Source organism: Macaca thibetana, chromosome 1 (assembly GCF_024542745.1).
Source record: "Macaca thibetana thibetana isolate TM-01 chromosome 1, ASM2454274v1, whole genome shotgun sequence".
NCBI lineage: Eukaryota > Metazoa > Chordata > Mammalia > Primates > Cercopithecidae > Macaca > Macaca thibetana.
Window position 1 is genome coordinate 23,418,019 of NC_065578.1, and position 20,895 is coordinate 23,438,913.

Sequence of the window (20,895 nt, forward strand, 5' to 3'; positions counted from 1 at the left end):
CCATTTGCTGCTTAACCCAGTCTGAGTGATGTATTCCATGAAAAAAAAAAAAGAGAGAGAATCTTGAATAATACCGGATAATGTGAACCCCATTCCCTGGCCCATCATGTAGATTGCTCACTTCTTCCTCTGCTTTGTCAGCGCGTCGCCAACGTCTCAAATAGTGCACACCTACAATTGTGTCACAATCACTGTCTCCCCTATCTGTGGGCTCCTCAGGTGGCGGATCTGTATGGGCCTTACCCATGCAAGCCCAACACCCGCACAGGGCCTAATTCCTCAGGGAAACTCAGTTAAACAAACTTAACCTGGTTGTTTGACTTAGGATCTCTCAAGGCCATTTTGTGTGTGTGTGTGTGAACATGCATCAGACATCTCCAGGCAGGGCTATGGAATGCAGCCGTTTCCAATCTCATGTGATGTGAAAACTCAATGTTTTGGCCAGGTGCAATGGCTCATGCCTATAATCCCAGCACTCTGGGAGGCCAACGCAGGAGGACTGCTTGAGTTCAGGAGTTCAAGACCAGCCTGGGCAACATAGTGAGACCTCGTCTCTACAAAAAATAGAAAAATTAACCAGGCATGGTGGCATGTACCTGTAGTCCCAGCTACTCAGGAGGCTGAGGTGGGAGGATCGCTTGAGCCTGGATGGTTGAGGCTATGATTGTGCCACTGCACTCCAGCCTAGGCAACAGAGCAGACCCCCCATCTCAAAACAAACAAAACAAAACAAAACAAAAAACCCTCAACTTTTGCAAAAGTTGCTGTGTTAGAGGAATTTAGAGAAAAAAAAAATTACTGCAGTCCTTAGGGTGACTTTGACAAAAGAAGCAGTTTGCAATCAACATTAGTTAAACGAATGAAAGTGAAGAACTTAGTTAAGACAAGATGGGGAGCAGGAGCAGCAGGGTTGGAGGCAGCAGGAACCACAGAAGCAGCAAGCAGGAAGCAGGAAGGGTGATCTGCTGGGTATACCTCTGTGACGGTGCTGGGCTCAACTGCTGGAGAGCCCTTGGGGTCATAATCCAACCCCGATTCCTCAGTTTACATCTAACAGGGATTAGATGTGCTGTACACATTTTAGTCCATCTTCCTGCCCCATGATGCAGGCACTGAGTGCCTTTGATGTTAACCTTCACCGTGCCTCACTTTGCCTCTGAAAGGCCTTGAGTGGGTAATCAGAGCTGATTTTCTTCTAACTGCACTGCACATTCCTTTTTTTTTTCTTTTGAGACGGAGCCTTGCTATGTTGTCCAGGCTGGTCTCAGACTCCTGGCCTCAACCGATCCTCCCGTCTCAGCCTCCTGAGTTGCTGGGACTATGGGTGCGCACCACCGCGCAGCTGCGGGTCCTTGCAGGTGGGAGCTGAGCCCAGTTATTTTCCCTGCTCTGTGACCCTGCTTCCCTCTCTGCCGGCTAAGGGAGGAGACACCAGCTGCCTTCCAAGCTGTGCTCAGGCGCTTTGTCATCATAGCTGTTATTGGTAATAATAATACCTGCCAATGTAAGCCTCGGTTCTACCACTGAAACGCGCTGAACAGTTTAGACCCCGGCTCTTCCCTTTGCCTAATAGTTGTAATCATGTCCCATGGTCTCCTAGGGCGTCGGAGACAAGCAAGCAAGACTGCATGGAAGGGTTTTTACACGAAAAAGAAAGCATTAAACATGTGAATTGTACGACAACAGTAGATAGGGCATAGGGTGAAGAGGAGTAAGAGGAGGAGGGAGAGCGGGAGGAGGGAGAAGAGCACGAGTGGGGAGGAGGGGAGAGAAGGGGAAGGGGAAGAGGGTTGTACCCGCCAGGGCGGGACCCAGCCTGTGCCGTCCCACACCTGGTGCTAGCTCCAGCTCAGGTACTTGAGGCCGCCTCTCCTCGGGCAATAAGGCGCCGGCAAGTCCCCAGCATCTGATAATATCCGGGCCGCCGGTTGCCGGGAGGTGAACCGAGGTAAACTCGCCGCGCGCGGGGCGCAGTGTACATAGTAACCAGCCCTGAGTAAACGTTCGTCATATTCCTATGAGCTGCTCCGGAGACTGTCCTACGGGGCTAGCAGGAAAAGGAGATCGGCTCTCTCCGCTCCCGGTGGAAAACGAGAAGGTCGCCAGAGGTCCTGTTTTTGGGGGGATCTAAAGCCCCCGCCCCAGCGCTACAGCCCAAGCCCCCTACAGGCTGGGGACCAAGGACCCGGAGGAGCGGAAGGAGGGCGCGCGCGGCGAGACACCCCCGCCCCGGCCCCCGCGCGCCCCCGCCCCGGCCCCGGCCTCGGCCGGGCCTCCGGCGCCTGCGCCGCCGTGCGCGCGCCCTGCCAGAACAGGAGGGGACAAGGCGGGCGCGCGCAGGGGCCCGGGAGCGCGCGCGGCGCCGGCAGCCTCGCTCAGCCGGGACACCGCCCTAGTCCGCGCCTAGGCGGCCGCTCTCTCCGGCGTCGAGGGCGTGGCGGCGAGGCTGCTGCTGCCCGCGGCTCCTGGCTTTGCCCTCGGCCCCGCCTGCCGCCTGCCAGGCTCTCGGAGGCCTCGCAGCTCGCGGCCCCAGGCTCCCCGCAGACCCGTCGGGCCGCCAGGGCTCGTCCGCCGTCCTCCCGGCTCCGGTCCTGCGGCGGCGGGGCGTGCAGGTGAGGCTCCTTGGCGCCCGCCCTCTCCAGCAGGTCTGCACCCAGCGCGGGGCGGGGGTGGGGCGCGGGGCGGGGGCGGGGGGGCGTGAAAAGTTAAAAAAAAGGAAGAAGCCACCCCAAGAAGCCCGGGAGGGGTGGGAGCCCCCAGCCGCGGGACCCGGAGATGCTGCCGCGCGCGACGTCGCCTCCCGCCGCACCCTTCTCCCTCGTGGGGTCTAGTCTGGCAGCCTCGAGGGTGGTGTCCCGGAAAACAAAACAAAAGTGTTTTGTCTTCTCCACCAACGATTTTCTCCCACCAAGTGTTTGACTTTTTGAAAAGCCGACAGGCCCAGCCTGCCTCTGAAGGCAGGAGCGGTGCATGGGCGCCTGGAAGGTGGAAGCCCCCTGTCTTTCTCCCTTGCCCCGCTGCCCCCACGGTGCGTGGATCACCATCGCATCGGTGACTCCCTAACTTCTTGAAACTTCTCTGTCTGCTTCTGTCCGCCGCCTGGACAGGTAGGGCAGGAGTGATCTGTTCCAGGTTGATTTCGTCTAGCTTCCGTGCAAAATCTGATCATCTCCTTTAGAGATTAGGATTCTAGTGTAGGAAGCAATCCAGATCCGTGTTTCAGATACAAACAAGGATTATTTAAAGTGATGTTTTCCTGTAGTGCTGAAAGCCAAAAATACTCGCTTTCACTTGTTGGAAGCCACCGAGTACACCACATTTATTTGAACTTTTCATAGAAGTCTCTGATGTACTATTTGGCAAAAGAAGCAATTGATTTATCGGTAGCTGTGATTACATACGATGTAATTTGTTCTAAGACTGTTTCATTGGCTTTAGTTCGATATGTTAAGCTCTGTAAACACGTAATTCAGGAGCTAGATATGCATCACACAAATGTGTTCTTTTTGGTGGGGATTTAAATTGATCTTCTAGAAATGGGCTTTCCATGCAAAAAGACTGTGAAAAGCCTGAAAACTGAGTCTCTTCGTTAGCCAGGTCATCAGCTTTCCATTTTACTGCATTGGCAAGCCTTGCCTTTTTTCTTTTCTTTTCTTTTCCTTTCCTTTCCTTTCCTTTCGTGTCCTGTCCTGTCCTTTCCTTCTTTTTGAGGCATAGGCCTGGCTCTGTCACCCAGGCTGGAGTGCAGTGGTGCAGACACAACTCACTGCAGCCTCAACTTCCCAGGATCAAGCGATCCTCCCACCTCTCAGCGTCCCGAGTAGCTGGGACTGCAGGTGCCGGCTAATTTTTTGTAGAGATTGGGTCTCACCATGTTGCCCGGCTGTTCTTGAACTCCTGGGCCCAAGCCTTCCGTCCACCTCTGCCTCCCAGAGTGCTGGGATTACAGGCATGAGCCACTGCGCCCGGCCTAGACCTTTTTTCTTAGCCTGGAAACAGATTTCAGTGCTTTTCTAGGAAACAAGATTTTTCCTGTTGTTGAAATACAACGTTTGTAAAGGTTTCAAACATGTGAACATTAGGTAACAGACAAGAGCAGATTTTGTATGGTGTTAGAGTTGTTGATTGAAGGAAATCCATTAGCCTGAAGCCTATGAAATAATGGAAGCTCTGAAGTTCAACACCATTTGTTACTTAGAAAAAAAACCCACAGAAGGTGGAGGTAGGACAGCAGCCTCCACTTTCTCCCTAGAATGTAAAGGTTCTATCCAGGGGAAAGGAATTACACACAGCACAACAAATAGCGTCAGTCTTATATATCTCAACTTCAGTTATTCTTTAAAGCCTGTTGTTTTCATGTGTTTTGTAGGCTGGTGGTGGTGGTTTATTTCTATCTGTCTCTTGCTAACAAATTCCTGGTGGAGTGGAACCTCAATTTTAACAGGACTAATTCTAGGTTATGTGTGAAAACAGGACATGGGTCACTGAAACATACAAAATACAAAATCAGATTTTCACCTGTTTACTGTCGCACCAAATTTTTCTTACACACAGCTGCTAAAAAATAGTACAGTTCTACCTGTAAGGGGTAAATGAGTAGAGAATAGAAGGTAGGGCTTTGTGAAAGCTGTTTGGAACTTCCCATTGATGGTCCTAAGTGGCTTTTCGTTGTTTTCGTTTTCTTTTTCTTTTGTTTTTTTTTGAGATAAGTTCTCCTTCTGTTGCCCACTGCTGGAGTGCAGTGGTGCAAACACAGCTCACTGCAGCCCTGGCCTCCCAGGCTGAAGTAGGCCTCCCACCGCAGCCTCCTGAGTGGCTGAGACTACAGACGTGCACCATGTATTTTTTTGCAGAGACGAGGTTTTGCCATGTTGCCCGGGCTGGTCTTGAACTCTGGAGTTCTGGCAGCCCACCTGCCTCCACCTCCCGAAGTGCTGGGATTACAGGCATGAGCCACCACACCAGTCCAGGTGTTTCGTTTTGTTTTTTAACTTAGTTGAAATTTATAATTTAGAAATTTATAAAAGGAACTTAGTAGCCCAAAGCACCTGTGTTTATTTTATATATTTTGTACATTTTATGTATTTTATTTTGTTCATTTTATAAATACGGAAAAGGCAAGTGATTTTTCCCAAGGTTATTCAGCAGGACGCTTGTTGAGCTGATAATGGAGCACTTGTTTGCTTCCAGTATTGCTTGCCAGCATTTTTAACACACACAAAAAGTAAAAAGTGCTTCTAGCTAAGATATTGAAATGTTCACCAAGTTGGGAAGCCTATTAATTTGAAAAATTATTATTTTAATCCTGGAGGAGAAAAAACTTGCCTTTTCCTGATCAGAACAGAAAATGCAAGATCCATGCCATGTGCTTGACATTTTGCCTTGATAGATGACTTTTGTCACAGGCTTGTTGTGGCGGACCAGATGGTCATGCTACTTGGAGTTTTTCCACTCATTTGATATTTCCATGAAGAAACAATTTGCCAGAAGCCAGCGGCAGTTACAGTTGTGCTAGAGATGATGGGAAACCTGGAATAGCACAGACTTTTTGCTTACAGGAGCTGGAGGATATTGGTTCAGCCCATTCTGCTGGGCCAGTCAGGAGTTCCCTGGATTGGTAAACTGAGGAACAGTTGAGTCTTGTGATGGTTGGAGCAGAGCGGTAATCATACCACTGCACTATAGCCTGGGTGACAGAGACCCTGTCTCTAAAAAAAGAAAAAAGAAAGAAATATAGATATCTTGGGACAAAAGACAAATAATTTGACAATAATCTAAAAAAAAAAAGGAAGGAAAATAGCTAAGACGTTATTAGGATAACTGACAAAATTTGAATCCAGATTATGCATTTGACAAATTATGTATTAGATAATAGTATTATATCAATGTTAAATTTCCTATTTTTGATAAATATCTTATGGGTTATGTAAGAAAATGATCTTGTTTTTATACACTGAAGTATCTGGAAGTAAAAGGGGTATGTTCCATCTTTCAATGGCTCAGGAAAATGCACATCTATAAAAATAGAGAAAGATAAAGCAGATGGACAAAACAGAAGGAATTAGTGACTCTGGGTAAAGGATACAGCGTACCCGAATTCCTTGTGCTATTCTTATAACTTCTGTTTGAAGTTATATCAAGAAAAAAAGGTACTCAAAATTGAAGATAGAAAACAGGAAACGAAGGTGTGACATTCTAAGAATTTTTTTTAAGTCAGGTGAAGGATTATTTCCTGTGTTCTGTTTTTTAAAATCTTTTTACGGGTTAGACGAGGGAACTTGAAACAAACAAACAAAATCTTATCAAGAATAGGTTGACTTTCTCAAATTTCAAAATCTAGTCAGCCAGAGCTCCTCAATTTGTCAGCCTCCAAAAACCCAGGCACAGTATTTTCTTTACCTCTTTTTAATGGGTTGGGAATAGGATAGAAACATTAGTGCCTCTAAGAGATAAAACACAAAGACATCCCGCCTTTAGAGATACTAAAAGTAAATTGCTTTGATTTTATCATTTCCCTGCCTAAAAACCCTCAATGGCATGCTGATATTGACATGGTCTTTTTTTTTTTGACATGGTCTTTATGTCAAAACTCTGTAACCCTACTTTCTTGGCAACCTGGCTCATACCTGCCTTTCCGACTGTCTCATGCCACCCCCACCAAACACCTTGCACCTTAGCCATGCCAGATCACGTGAACATGCGGGTCCTATTGTCTTCCTGCCTTTGTTCATGTCCTGCTGGCTTTGCATGGAATACTCCCCATTCTTTTCCTTCTGAAATTCTGTTCATCCTGGAAGTCTCACCATCGCCTCCTTTGGGAAGCTATCTCTAATTCCATGCAGAATTCAATTTACCTGTGTCTGTGCTGACATATCAGTGGGGTCACCACAATGCTACCTGCTTTTATTCAGCCTCCCTTATTTAAGCATACACTGTGAGCGGGAAACTGTGCCAGGGCCTGGGGCTTCACATATACAGTCTTGTAGCTAGGGGTGATTTGTAAACAAATAATCACAACATAAGTGTGTAACAGAAAAACGAACCAAGCCCTGTAAGAGCTAAGTCCACCTGATAACTTTGTCTTGAAGAAAAGACTAATAGCCACAGTGAGATACAGTGTCACTCCCTGCCCTGCTCCCCCAGGGCCCCTTTCCAGATTGGAGATTTCTGGCACAATAAATGAATAAGCTAAAAACAGTTGTTGTACCTGTGGGCCACCCAGATAGATATATTCAATAGAAAGTGAACATTTATGGCTGGGTGTGGTGGCTCACGCCTGTAATCCCAGCACTTTGGGAGTCCGAGGAGGGTAGATCACCTGACCTCAGGAGTTTGAGACCAGCCTGCCCAACATGATGAAACCCTATCTCTGCTAAAAATACAAAAAGTTAGCCAGGTGTGGTGGCGCATGCCTGTAGTCCCAGCTACTCGGGAGACTGAGGCAGGAGAATCGCTTGAAACCTGGAGGTGGAGGTTGCCAGTGAGCCGCGATTGTGCCACTGCACTCCAGCCTGGACAACAAGAGCGAAACTCCGTTTCAAAAAAAAAAAAAAAAAAGCAAAGAAAGAAATTGAAAAATACAAGACTAGAACTCGAGAGAGAGAGTGAATCCTGATATATAAATTTGAACATAGCTATATAGATCAGTGATTTTCAGGATTTGTAGGCAGGAAAGACCAACAGGCAGATCACAGTCTCTTGGGGACATGGTACTTTTCCAAACTACCTATCCTCCTTCTTGCTCAAGGTTCTGCTCTGGCTTCCCTCCTAACTTTGGTGACATTCATCCTCTCTTAAGGTCGTTGCATGAAATGAGAGCCAGTATTGACACAGGTGTGTGTGAACCATAGGGAGGCAGGAACTTAGTTGAGAACCTCTGGTGGTTAGGCAGCTAAATACTCCAGTGTGGATAAAATCACCCAGGAGAGGAAGATGAGGAAAAGAGGATGAGGATGTAGAGAAAGAGGAGGCAGTAAAAAAGATAGAGTTGGTGAGGAAGAAGGGCCAGGAAGAGCCAAGACCCAGAAGGCAGGGACACAGAGAGGTCCAAGAATGAGTGGAATAGGCAGGCCGGTCATGTGCTACAGATACAGGTTGAGACTTAACACTGGGTTTCAACTGCAGGCTTGTTCGGGGATGTCGTGGGTTTTGTTACAGATCATTGTAATAAAGCCAGTCACATGAATTTTGGTTTCCCAGTGCATATAAAAGTCTTGTTTACACTATACTATAGTCTGTTAAGTGTGCAATAGCATATGTCTTCTAAAAATGTATATACCAGGCCGGGCGCGGTGGCTCAAGCCTGTAATCCTAGCACTTTGGAGGCCGAGACGGGCGGATCACGAGGTCAGGAGATCGAGACCATCCTGGCTAACATGGTGAAACCCTGTCTCTACTAAAAAATACAAAAAACTAGCCAGGCGAGGTGGCGGGCGTCTGTAGTCCCAGCTACTCGGGAGGCTGAGGCAGGAGAATGGCGTAAACCCAGGAGGCGGAGCTTACAGTGAGCTGAGATCTGGCCACTGCACTCCAGCCTGGGTGACAGAGCCAGACTCCGTCTCAAAAAAAAAAATGTATATACCTTCATTTAAAAAATACTTTGTTGCTGAAAAATGCTAACGATCGGCTGGTGTAGTGGCTCACACCTATAGTCCCAGTACTTTAGGAGGCTGGGGTGAGTGAATCACTTGAGCTCACGAGTTCGAGACCAACCTGGCCAACATGGCAAAACCCCATCTCTACAAAGAATACAAAAATTAACTGGGCATGGTGGTGTGCGCTTGTAGTTCCAGCTACTTGGGAGGCTGAGGTGGGAGGATCACCTGAGCCTGGGAAGGTCAAGGCTACAGTGAACCATGATTATGCCACTGCACTAGAGTCTGGGCAACAGAGTTAGACCCCCATCTAAAAAAATAATGCTGACGACTGAGTCGTAATCTTTTTGTTGGTGGAAGGTCTTGCCTTGAGGTTGACGGCTGCTAACTGATCAGGGTGGTGATGCTGTAGTTTGGGGTGGCTGTGGCAATTATTAAAATAAGACAACAGCATTTCATGACAGATTTCTCTGTAGTATGTGATGCTGTTTGATAGCATTTTACCTACAATAGAAGTTCTTTCAAATTTGCAGCCAATCCTCTAATCCCTGCCATTGCTTTATCAACTAAGTTTATGGAATATTGTAAATCCTTTGTTGCCATTTCAATGATGTTTACAATATCTTCCCCAGGGGTAGATTTTATCTCAGGCGGCCGCCTTCTTTGCTCATTCACAGGAAGCCAACTCCCATCCATTCAAGTTTTGTTTGAGATTGCAGGAATTCAGTCACATCTTTAGGCTCCACTTCTAATTCTAGTTCTCTTGGTATTTCCACCACATCTGCAGTTATTTTCTCCCCTGATGTCTTGAACACCTCAGAGTCATCCATGAGGGTTGAAATCAACTTCTTCCCAACTCTTGTTGATGTTGCAATTTTGACCTCCTCCCATGAATCACGAATGTTCTGAATGGCATCTAGAATGGTGACTTCTTTCCAGAAAGTTTTCCATTTACTTTGCCCAGATCCATCTGAGGAATTGCCGTCTCTGGCAGCTGTATGCTTATGAAATGTATTTCTTAAAATAGTAAGACTTGAAAGTCAGAGTTACTCCTTGATCCATGGGCTGCAGAATGGATATTGTGTTAGCAGACAGGAAAAGAAATCTCCCTGTGTATTTCTGTCAGAGCTCCTGGGTGACCAAGCGCATTGTCAACGAGCAGTAATATTTTGAAAGGAATCTCTCTTTTTTTTTCTTAGCAGTAGGTCTCAAGAATGGGCTTAAAACATACAGGAAACCATACTGTAAACAGATGTGCGGTCATCCAGGCTGTATTGTTCTGTTCATAGAGCACAGGCATTGTAGATTTAGCACAGTTCTTAAGGGCCGTAGGATTTTTAGAATGGTGAATGAGCATTGGCTTTAACTTATAGTCACCAGCTATGTTAGCCCCTAACGAAAGAGTCAGCCTGTTCTTCGAGGCTTTGAAGCCAGGCATTGACTTCTAGCTATGAAAGTCCTAGATGCATCTTCTTCCAATAGAAGGCTATTTTGTCTATATTGAAAATCTGTTGAGTGTGGCCACCTTCATCAGTGACCTTAGCTAGATCTGCTGGAGAACTTGCTGCAGCTTCCACATCAGCACTTGCTGCTTCACCTTGCACTTCCATGTTACAGAGACAGTTTCTTTCCTTCAGCCTCATAAACCAACCTCTGCTAGCTTCAGACTTTTCTTCTGCAGCTTCCTCAGCTCTCTCAGCCTTCATAGAAGTGAAGAGAGTTAGGGCCTTGCACTGGATTAGACTTTGGTTTAAGGGAATGTTGTGGCTGGTTTGATCTTCTATCTAGATCACTCAGACTTTCCATATCATTTTAAGGCTGTTTTTGCCTTTTTAACATTTGTGTGTTCACTGGAGTAGCACTTTCAATATCCTTTGGGAACTTTTCCTTTGCATTCACAACTTGACTGATTGGTCAAGAGACTTAGCTTTCAGCGTCTCGGGACGAATCTTCCTCAGTGGGCTTAATCATTGCTGACTTTTGATTTGAAATGAGAGACTCACAAAGCTTCCTTTCACTTGAACACTTAGAGGCCATTGAAGAGTTATCAGTTGACCTAATTTCAGTATTGTCGTGTCTCAGGGAGTGGGGAGGCTTGAGGAGAGGAAGAGAGTCGGGGGAATGGCCCCAGTCAGTGGAGCAGTTAGAACACCCACAACACATACTGATTAAGAACACCCACAGCCAGGTACCGTGGCTCACGCCTGTAATCCCAGCACTTTGGGAGCTGAGGTGGGCAGATCACAAGGTTAAGAGATCGAGGCCATCCTGGCCAATATGGTGAAACCCTGTCTCTATTAAAAATACAAAAAATTAGCTGGGTGTGGTGGCGTACACCTGTAGTCCCAGCTACTCGGGAGGCTGAGGCAGGAGAATCTCTTGAACCCGGGAGGTGGAGGTTGCAGTGAGCCAAGATCACCTCACTGCACCCCAGCCTGGCGACAGAGTGAGACTCCGTCTCAAAACAAAACACCCACAACATGTATTGGTTAAGGACACTTACATGTATTCATTGATTAAGAACACCCATGTGTATTGATTAAGAACACCCACAACATGTATTGATTAAGTTTGCCGTCTTATAAGGGTGCGGTTCATGGTGCCCCAAAACAATTACAATGGTAACATCAAAGATCACTGACCACAGATCACCATAACAGATACAATAATAATGAAAAGGTCTGAAATATTGTGAGAATTACCAGAACATGTCAAACATGAAGTGAGCACATCCTGTTTGAAAATGGCACTGATAGACTTGCTCAATGCAGGGTTGTCACAAGACTTCACTTTGGAAAAAACGCAGTTCTGTGTGATACAGTGACGCGTGATAAAATGTGGGATGCCTGTTGGGAAGCCGTTGCCATCCATGAGGAGGGCAGCTGCAGGCAAAAGGTAGTGCGGAGGCCAAACTGCACCTAATTCAGGAGTGACTAGAGCAGAGGGAGCGCGGCAAGAAGATACCACATTTCCCAGGAGCCGGTAGGAAGGTGAAGGAGAATTAGGACCAGTGTGAAGGGAGGGTAGAATCCAGATGGTAGGGCTTATGGGAACACATATGTTTGCTGAGGAAGAGGAACAAGTGGAGAAGGAGGAATTGAAAGTATAGCTGACAGTTTGGGAGGCCGAGGTGGGCCAATAACTTAAGGTCAGGAGTTTGAGACCAGCCTGGCCAACATGGTGAAACCCCGTCTCTACTAAAAATACAAAAATTAGCCGGGCATGGTGGTGCATGCCTGTAGTCCCAGCTACTTGGGAGGCTGAGGCAGGAGAATGGCTTGAACCTGCGAGGCGGAGGTTGCAGTGAGCCAAGATCGCACTACTGCACTCCAGCCTGGGTGGCAGGATAAAATTCTGTCTCCAAAAAAAAAAAAAAAAAAAAAAAAAAAAATTAAGTACAGCTGACAGCTGATGGAATGAAGTTCTTTAGGAGAATGGGTGCTTACCATTGTTGAGGAGGAGAAATGCTGGCTTTGCTGGGAGTGCCTTGAGGGTAGGAACCATGTTTTCTTCACTCCCCAACACCAAGCAGTAGGCACTCAGAAAATGTGTATACAAATGAGTAAAGATTTTACTTCTTAGAAGTAGTCTTGATTAGTATTATAGAATACCAAAAAACCTCACTATTTTTATTCTATAATTACCATTCTATATTGTACTGTGTATAAGCAATGTATTGTGACCTTCTGTTCTTTGAAATAAAAGTGAAAAATCACAAATCAGGTGGTATTGAGGTAGTAATAGTAATCATAATCACTTAGTTTGTCTGTGCCTGCTACGTATTTCTTAAATTCTGCCCCTACATCTTGAAATGTGTCATGTCCAAGACTCTGTGCTCGGTGGATGTGATGTGCAATTCATTGGAAGAGGCAGACATGCACAGAAACAGTCTATGAGAGGCAGATTCTGTCCTGTTATTCCACTCAGGGACACTGTCAGCTTCAGACATTTGTCTTAAAATTGGTTATTTTTTAAAGTTCAGAAAAAGGGGCTGGGCGCAGTGGCTCATGCTTGTAATCCCAGCACTTTGGAAGGCCGAGGCGGGCGGATCATGAGGTCTGGAGATGGAGACCATCCTGGCTAACACGGTGAAACCCTGTCTCTACTAAAAATACAAAAAATTAGCTGGGCGTGGTGGCAGGTGCCTGTAGTCCCAACTACTTGGGAGGCTGAGGCAGGAGAATGGTGTGAACCCGGGAGGCAGAGCTTGCAGTGAGCCGAGATTGTGCTACTGTACTCCAGCCTGGGTGACAGAGCAAGACTCCATCTCAAAGAAAGTTCAGAAAAATGACATCTTTTTATTTTTTTAAATTTTTTGTAGAGGCAAGGTCTCACTATGTTGCCAGGCTGGTCTTGAACTCCTGAGCTCAAGTGATCCTTTGATCAGTGCCTCAGCCTCCCAAAGTGCTGGGATTGGCCAGGCGTGGTGGCTCTCACCTGTAATCCCAGCACTTTGGGCGGCCGAGGTCTGCAGATCACCTGAGGTCAGGAGTTGGAGACCAGCCTGGCCAACATGGTGAAATCCCATCTCTACCAAAAAATACAAAAAATTAGCCAGGCATGGTGGTACACGCCTGTAGTGGAGGCTGAGGCATGAGAATTGCTTGAACCCAGGAGGTGGAGGTTGCAGTAAGCTGAGATCGAGCCACTGCACTCCAGCCTGGGCAACACAACACGACTCCATCTCAAAAAAAAAAAAAAAAAAAAAAAAGTGCTGGGATTATAGGCATGAGCCACCACACCTGGCTCTCTTTTTGATTTTCTGTGTTAAATTTTGCCTACTGCAAATATTTAAGATATTAACAAAGACTGAATTTATAGACAGCTTTTGATTCTGTGTAACTTAATTCTTTCAAGTGTATTCAAAAAGAACAAATTGGTTAGGAGAGGTAGAGTCAGCTCATCACAGACCATATTTCAGGGTGCAGATGGTGAGAGAATTAGTGTGGGTTGTATTTGGCTGTGCCAGTTACACTGTTGTAGATGGAAAACCCCAAACAAATATGTGGAGGCTCTTCTGGTTCACATTTTTCTTTCTACTGCTTATAAACTGGAGTACATATTGACATGATCTCATTTTATATTACCCTTTTTTCCATAAGTTCACTAGAAAACGTTTTGCCTTTTTTTCTTAATAAATCATTGCCAGTGAAATATGTTACATAAAATATGCTAAGCAAATCAAATTAGCGTATCTAGAATTCACTTATGAGGACTGAAATGCTTTGATTTAAATACTGATTTATCTTTCTAAATAAGATTCCTTCATTTGATGAATTGTAGCCTGGAGACATTGATTGATTGGAACATTATTTGGCCTTCAGAGTTTTACCTCTGCGTTTTCTTTTTTTTTTTTTTAACAGTGGGTGCCTGATCCTAGGACTATACAGACGGAAAAGGCCCACTTTGGGGGATAATGCTGAGAGACACTATGAAATCTTGGAATGATAGCCAGTCAGATCTGTGTAGCACTGACCAAGAAGAGGAAGAAGAGATGATTTTTGGTGAAAATGAAGATGATTTGGATGAGATGATGGATTTAAGTGATCTGCCTACCTCACTTTTTGCTTGCAGCGTCCATGAAGCCGTGTTTGAGGCACAAGAGGAGAAGGTAGGCATCTATCCTCCCTTTGCCTGCATTTGTAGCATGTTGAATGTGTGTGGATTTGGGGAAACAGGACATGACTGGTCCCTGACAAATTAAGTGTAGAAAATGTATGTCCACTTTTAGGCCGGGCGCATTGGCTCACACCTGTAATCCCAACACTTTGGGGGGCTGAGGCGGGCAGATCACCTGAGGTCAGGAGTTCGAGATGAGCCTGGGCAACATGTAGAAGCCCTGTCTCTACTAAAAATGCAAAACCTAGCCAGGTGTGATGGCGCACACCTGTAATCCCAGCTACTCGCAGGGCTGAGGCAGGAGAATCACTTGAACCTGGGAGGCAGAGGTTGCAGTGAGCCAAGACCATGCCACTGCTCTTAAGCCTGGTGGACAGAGCGAGACTCCATCTCAAAAAAGAAAAGAAAATGTATGTCCACTTATAGATGTTGGCGCAGAATTTTTATTGTATTTTTAGAAGCGTATCAGTCTGCAGCAGATAGCAAATGTTTCAAAACCAGTCCTTCTCCATAGACGCTTTGAGAAGCACTGGCATTTAGTGAACTCTGAGTCAAGTCTTATTCAATCCATTTACTTATTTATTCACTTACTCATTTTCAGAGACTGTAATTAAAGAAAACCTGGAGATCTTTAGCCGGGCTTCCTATTACTTGGGAGTGCATTCACAAAAGAAGGAATTCAGCTTTTTCCTGGGGCTGATCTACCTAAAACCCGTTAGGACTATTTATGATTTTGTCGTAACAAAATTGTTCACGTTTCTTATATTAGTTTCTACAACTGGGGAAAATGATTGAGCTTATTTTAAAGATTCCTTTAGTTCATTTATTATTTACCTAGAAAGAGAGTTTGTGTGTGTGTGTATGTGTGTGTGTGTGTGTATTTTGTTTTTCCCCGTGTGTGTGTGTGTGTGTGTATTTTGTTTTTCCCCCTCATGACCTCACAAAAGGCTATAGGTCTTAGTCCCACAAAAGTAAAATAGCTCTGCCACTGGGATGTGTTTTCCATGTTCTGAGGCTTTTTCTCAAAACGCTATCGCTGGCCCTTTAGTTTTCAGCCAGTGCACCCAAAGTATTTCCCTTCCAGTGACTTTCTTGGAGCAGAACTTCAATACCGTTTAACTCAGGACATACTTGAGTGCCTACAATGTGCCAGGCACTGGTGCCAGTTGCTTCAGGGGATAGAGCGTGAGTCATGCAGCTTCTGTCTCATGGTGTCCAGCCCTGCAGCAAAATCAAGGCCAGGCAGCAGGGATGACAAGTAATTATGATATCAAATGGAATCTTAGTGTCTTTAGAAACACTTGAAAGTGGCCGGGCATGGTCGCTCATGCCTGTAGTCCAAGTACTTTGGGAGGCCAAGGCGGGTGGATCACGAGGTCGGGAGTTCCAGACCAGCCTGACCAACATGCTGAAACCCCGTCTCTACTAAAAATACCAAAATTGGCCGGGCGCGGTGGCTCAAGCCTGTGATCCCAGCACTTTGGGAGGCCGAGACGGGCGGATCACAAGGTCAGGAGATGGAGACCATTCTGGCTAACACGGTGAAACCCCGTCTCTACTAAAAAATACGAAAAACTAGCCAGGCGAGGTGGCGGGCGCCTGTAGTCCCAGCTACTCAGGAGGCTGAGGCAGGAGAATGGCGTGAACCCAGGAGGCGGAGCTTGCAGTGAGCCAAGATCGCGCCTCTGCACTCCAGCCTGGGTGACAGAGTGAGACTCCATCTCAAAAAAAAAAAAAGAAAAAAAAAAATTACAAAAATTATCTGGGCATGTTGGCAGGTGCTTGTAATCCCAGCTACTCTGGAGGCTGAAACAGGAGAATTGCTTGAACCTGGGAAGCGGAGGTTGCAGTGAGCCAAGATCACGCCACTGCACCCCAGCGTGGGCAACAGAGTGAGACTCAGTCTCAAAGAAAAAAAAAAGAAAGAAAGAAACACTTGAAAGTATAGGGCCAGGCACGGTGGCTCGTGCCTGTAATCCCAGCATTTTGGGAGGCTATAGCGGGCAGATCACTTGAGCCCAGGGGTTCATGACCAGCCTGGGCAATATAGTGAGACCGTATCTCCATAAAATAAAAAAGTAATAATAATTTAAAAAGTGTGTAGAGGTAAGAAAGGAGGAAGGATCACAGCCAGTTGGAATAAAAGATCTCACAGGGAGGTGACATTGGAGAAGGGCTATGAGAGATGGGTAGGATTTTAGCAGGGAAGGGAAAGGGAATTTTGGCCATAGGGAACAAAATGAGAAAAGAGCTGAATCGGGAGAGTGTGGGCCATTTCGGGAGTAGTGAGCCATTCTGTGTGCTTAGCACATAGCTGATATGTGGCCAGAGTCAGAAAAATCAGGCCAGAAGAGTAAGTATGGGGCTGCCCAGCACAACCCAGAGCTTGCCCTTTTGTGGGAAACTGTTGGAGGTTTTCTGAACGCAGAGCGGCCATCAGAGCTCCATGTCAGGAAGCTGAGCCCGCAGCACGTGGATGGTGGCGCCATGGGAGAAGAGGGCAGAGCAGGGAGCTCTCGGAGTGCACCCACCTGGAAATGACCCACCCGGAAGTGGAGCAGGGGAGGGGCAGCAGTCACCAGCTTTGTGTCTTTCAGGGTTGTTTCATTTACAAACGCTGTTTGCTCTCAAAAGTCCAGTCATAATTTAGACATTTTGAAATCATCCTTTTGAGTTTTCTCATGCTTTCTAAGAGCTCTAAGTTTTTACGTTACAAATAAGTTAACCTTGTTGTTTATTGTTGTAAGAAACCAGATGAATTGCCAATTTATGTTAAAATTATATACGTAGGAATTCTCTCAAGAAACCTCACAATCTTTTCTATTTCTACCTTTTCTTTTTAACTGTAGCTTGGGAAATTTTTAACCTGCAAAAAGGGTGAGTCCTTGTTGGGTTTCAGTTCAGTTTTTAAACCATTTGGGGATTATATCTAACCTAAATTTATACTGGAAATCTCCCAGCAGAAATTCTAATAACAGCAGTTCAGTGAACTTCCTATAAATTGTATTGAATAACTTTAACAGTAATATCTGAAATGACTAAATATAAAATGTTTATATTATAGTTATCTATAGATCATCAATTGGATATAAAATATGGACAGAATCAAGCCAGGCATGATGGCTTATGCTTGTAATTCCAGCACTTTGGGAGGCCAAGGCAAGAGGATTGCTTGAGGCCAGGAGTTTGAGACCAGCCTGGGCAACATAGTGAGACCCCGTTTCTATTAAAGAAATACTTTTAAAAATATGGGCAGAATCAAATGTTTCCTTCACATTTTTCTTCTACCAGTGTCTTATTTTGTTGTAGTTTCTCCTGAAATCACCTGTTTATTCAGGTTATCTATGAATGTGCAAAAAATAAAACAGTTGCTTTTTTTGGATTGTAGGCAGAATAATCCTGATTGCAATGAAACACTTTAATTTCAAAAAACTAATTTCTGGCTGGGCGCAGTGGCTCACATCCATAGTCCCAGCACTTTGGGAGGCTGAGGCAGGTGGATTGCTTGAACCCAGGAGTTCGAGACCAGCCTGGCCAACATAGCAAGACCCCATCTCTATAAAAAAAATTTTTTTTTCCTAACTTGAAAAAGTTTTTGTCTTCATAAGCTTCTAACTATTGGAGTAAGCTTTTACATTCTTCTAAACAATAGAATAAATAACACAGGTGCTATTATCATGTAAAGGTAAATCTGCTCTAGATTGTTAGGTTTGGCTCTATGTTTTTATCAGTATTTCTTAGTAGTGTTGGGGGGATAATAAATCATAGGAAAATAAACTGTAAGAAAAATAGGTGGAGAAAAGGACTTACCTTTCAATGTGTATTTCTCAGCTATAGGGTTGTTAATTTCATGCCTGTGCTCTGCTAGTCAGTCGCTCCATCAGGAGTGCGGCAGGCTTAGTGCTTCATTTTTCTGTGACAGATTTGGATTTGTCCCAATGTGATTGTATTTGCTTGTTTGTTTTTAACGCCAGTTGTTTTTTTTTTTTTTCTCTGTCTTTTTAAAAAGCGACAGGGTCTTGCTCTGTCACCCAGGCTGGAATGTGGTGGTGTGATCATAGGTCACTGCAGCCTTGACCTCCTGTGCTCAAGCAATCCTCCTTCTTCAGCCTCTTGAGTAGCTGGGACTACAGGCATGCACCAGCACATCGGCTAAGTTTTCATTTTTGTTTATTTATTTATTATTATTATTTTTGAGATGGAGTCTCACTCTGTCACCCAGGCTGGAGCGCAGTGGTGCAGTCTCAGCTCACTGCAACCTCTGCCTCCCGGATTCAAGTGATCTTCCCACCTCAGCCTCCCAAGTAGCTAGGATTACAGGCATCCACCACCATGCTCGGCTAATTTTTTGTATTTTTAGTGAAGACAGGGTTTCACCTGTTGACCAGGCTGGTCTCAAACTCCTGACCTCAGATGATCTTTCTACCTTGGTCTCCCAAAATGCTGGGACTACAGGTACATGCCACCACACCCAGCTAATTTCTGTGTTTTTAGTAGAGACAGAGTTTCTCCATGTTGGCCAAGCTGGTCCCAAACTCCCAACTTCAAGTGATCTGCCCATGTCAGCCTCCCAAAGTGCTGATATTACGGGCATGAGCCACTGTGCCCGGCCTGATTTTTTTTTTTTTTTAAGAGACAAGATCTTGCTATGTTGCCCAGTGTTCTGACACTGAATCCAACAATTCTCAGGTGGGTTCTTACTGGCTCCCCAGCAGATCAAGCCCCAGTTGCCCACAGAGGTGACAAGCTTGAAAACATGACCTGGAAGGACAGAGAATGGGCTTGCCCTCCTTCCCAGTGCCACTGTTCCCAGGCCTCCACTCTTGTCTCATGGGGTCGCTTCCTGAAACAAACAGTGTGTGTGCCTTTGCCTTGCCTTGCCTCTGCTTCTCCAGGGAGCCTAGGTTAGGCACAGGTAAAGCTTCCAAGTTTGGTTGTGGTTATTCCTCTTATGTAAGGTGCTGTCCCAGGCTCTCAAAATAAAAAACGCAAATTTTAGGTTATGCAAAAAGGATAAAGACTAATATAAAAAACACCCATGTGCCCACCCAATTTAGCAAATGAAATTTTACTAATACAGTTGAATCCCCTGTGTCTCTTCCCAGAGATAACCATCATCCTGACTCAGGTTTCCCATTTTCCATGAAATCTGTAAACTTTAATAGGTTTAACCATATGAAATTGCTATGTTTGTTGGTCAAAAGTGCAAATATCAGCATTTATTCTGATTTAGCCTGGTACTCTATGTGTATGTACACACACTTTTTTTTTTTTTTTTGAGATGAGTCTTACTCTGTTGCCCAGGCTGGAGTACAATGGCGTGATCTCAGCTCACTACAACCTTCACCTCCTGGGTTCAAACGATTCTTCTACCTCAGGCTCCCAAGTAGCTGGGATTACAGGTGCCTGCCACTGCGCCTGGCTAATTTTTTGTATTTTTAGTGGAGATGGGGCTTCACCATGTTGGCCAGACTGGTCTTGAACTCCTGACCTCAGGTGATCCGCCCACTTCGGCCTCCCAAAGTGCTGGGATTTTAAATTATCTGTATTTGAAGTCGACGTGATTTGTCTCTTTAGAAAGGAATCTATGTAAAAGCTGTTAGAGTGAATAAGTGAGTTTAGGAAGATTGTAGGATATGGGTTCAATGCACAAAATCAACTGTCTTTGTAACAGTAAACATTTGGAAATTGAAATATCTGTAGATATTTCAAAAATCCCTAAATATACATACACACATATATTTATACAAATATGTATACACACACACACATATATAAAGGTATGTCAAATCTATATTATTTCAAATATATATACACACACACACACATATATTTTTTTTCTTTAGACGGAGTCTCACTCTGTTGCCCAGGCGGGAGTGCAGTGGTGCGATCTCGGCTCACTGCAACCTCTGCCTCCTGGATTCAAGCAAGTCACCGTGCCTGGCCATGAAATACTGTAATATATTTTGAGATAAGCATCTTCAATTACTTTCAACGATATTTGTAGCTTAAGTATACATTAACAAAATATGTATATGATCTGTATGCTGAAAATCGTATGCTAAACTGTATGCTAAAACACTAATGAAATTAATGGAATTTTACATCATTTATAATTTTATATATTGGCCAGGCATGGTGGCACAGGCTTGTAATCCCAGCACTTTGGGAGGCCAAGGTGGGTGGATCACCCTGAGGTCAGGAGTTCGAGACCAGCCTGGCCAACATGGCAAAACCCCATCTGTACTAAAAATTAAAAATACACAAGTTAGTTGGGCATAGTGGTGCATGCCTATAATCCCAGCTACTTGGGAGGCTGAGGCAGGAGAATCGCTTGAACCTGGGAGGCAGAGGTTGCAGTGAGCCGAGATCACGCCACTGCACTCCAGCCTGAGCGACTGAGAAAAAAAGACAAAAAATAAGGAGTTGGAAGTATTTAGGAAATAATAAAATAAAAAATAAATAAAATTTTATATAAATGGCATAACTGTATAAATTCTTATTTTTTTGCTAAACACTATCAGCAAGACTAATCCATGCTGAAATGTGTATTCAGTTTCACTTCTATAGTATCTTATTTTCTAAATATACTACAATTTATTTACCCATTCTCATGTTGATGGGCATTTAGGTTCTTTTTGGTGTGCTGCCATCTCATTCCCGGATGCCGCTTACATTCCGT

General features: G+C 45.1%; 1 protein-coding gene across 2 annotated transcripts in view; it reads left to right on the forward strand.

Moving 5' to 3' along the window:
- The first annotated feature begins 2,335 nt into the window (after window positions 1-2,335).
- RCAN3 (RCAN family member 3) overlaps window positions 2,336-20,895 on the forward strand; it is a 42,466-nt gene continuing 23,906 nt past the window's right edge. The window contains exons 1-2 of one of the 2 annotated variants that reach the window (XM_050792759.1): window positions 2,336-2,645; window positions 13,958-14,205. In XM_050792759.1, the coding sequence (XP_050648716.1) occupies window positions 14,011-14,205 (195 nt within the window). In that variant the 5' untranslated portion in view covers window positions 2,336-2,645; window positions 13,958-14,010. The remainder of the gene's footprint in view (window positions 2,646-13,957; window positions 14,206-20,895) is intronic. The other variant, XM_050792750.1, reaches the window with a different exon arrangement.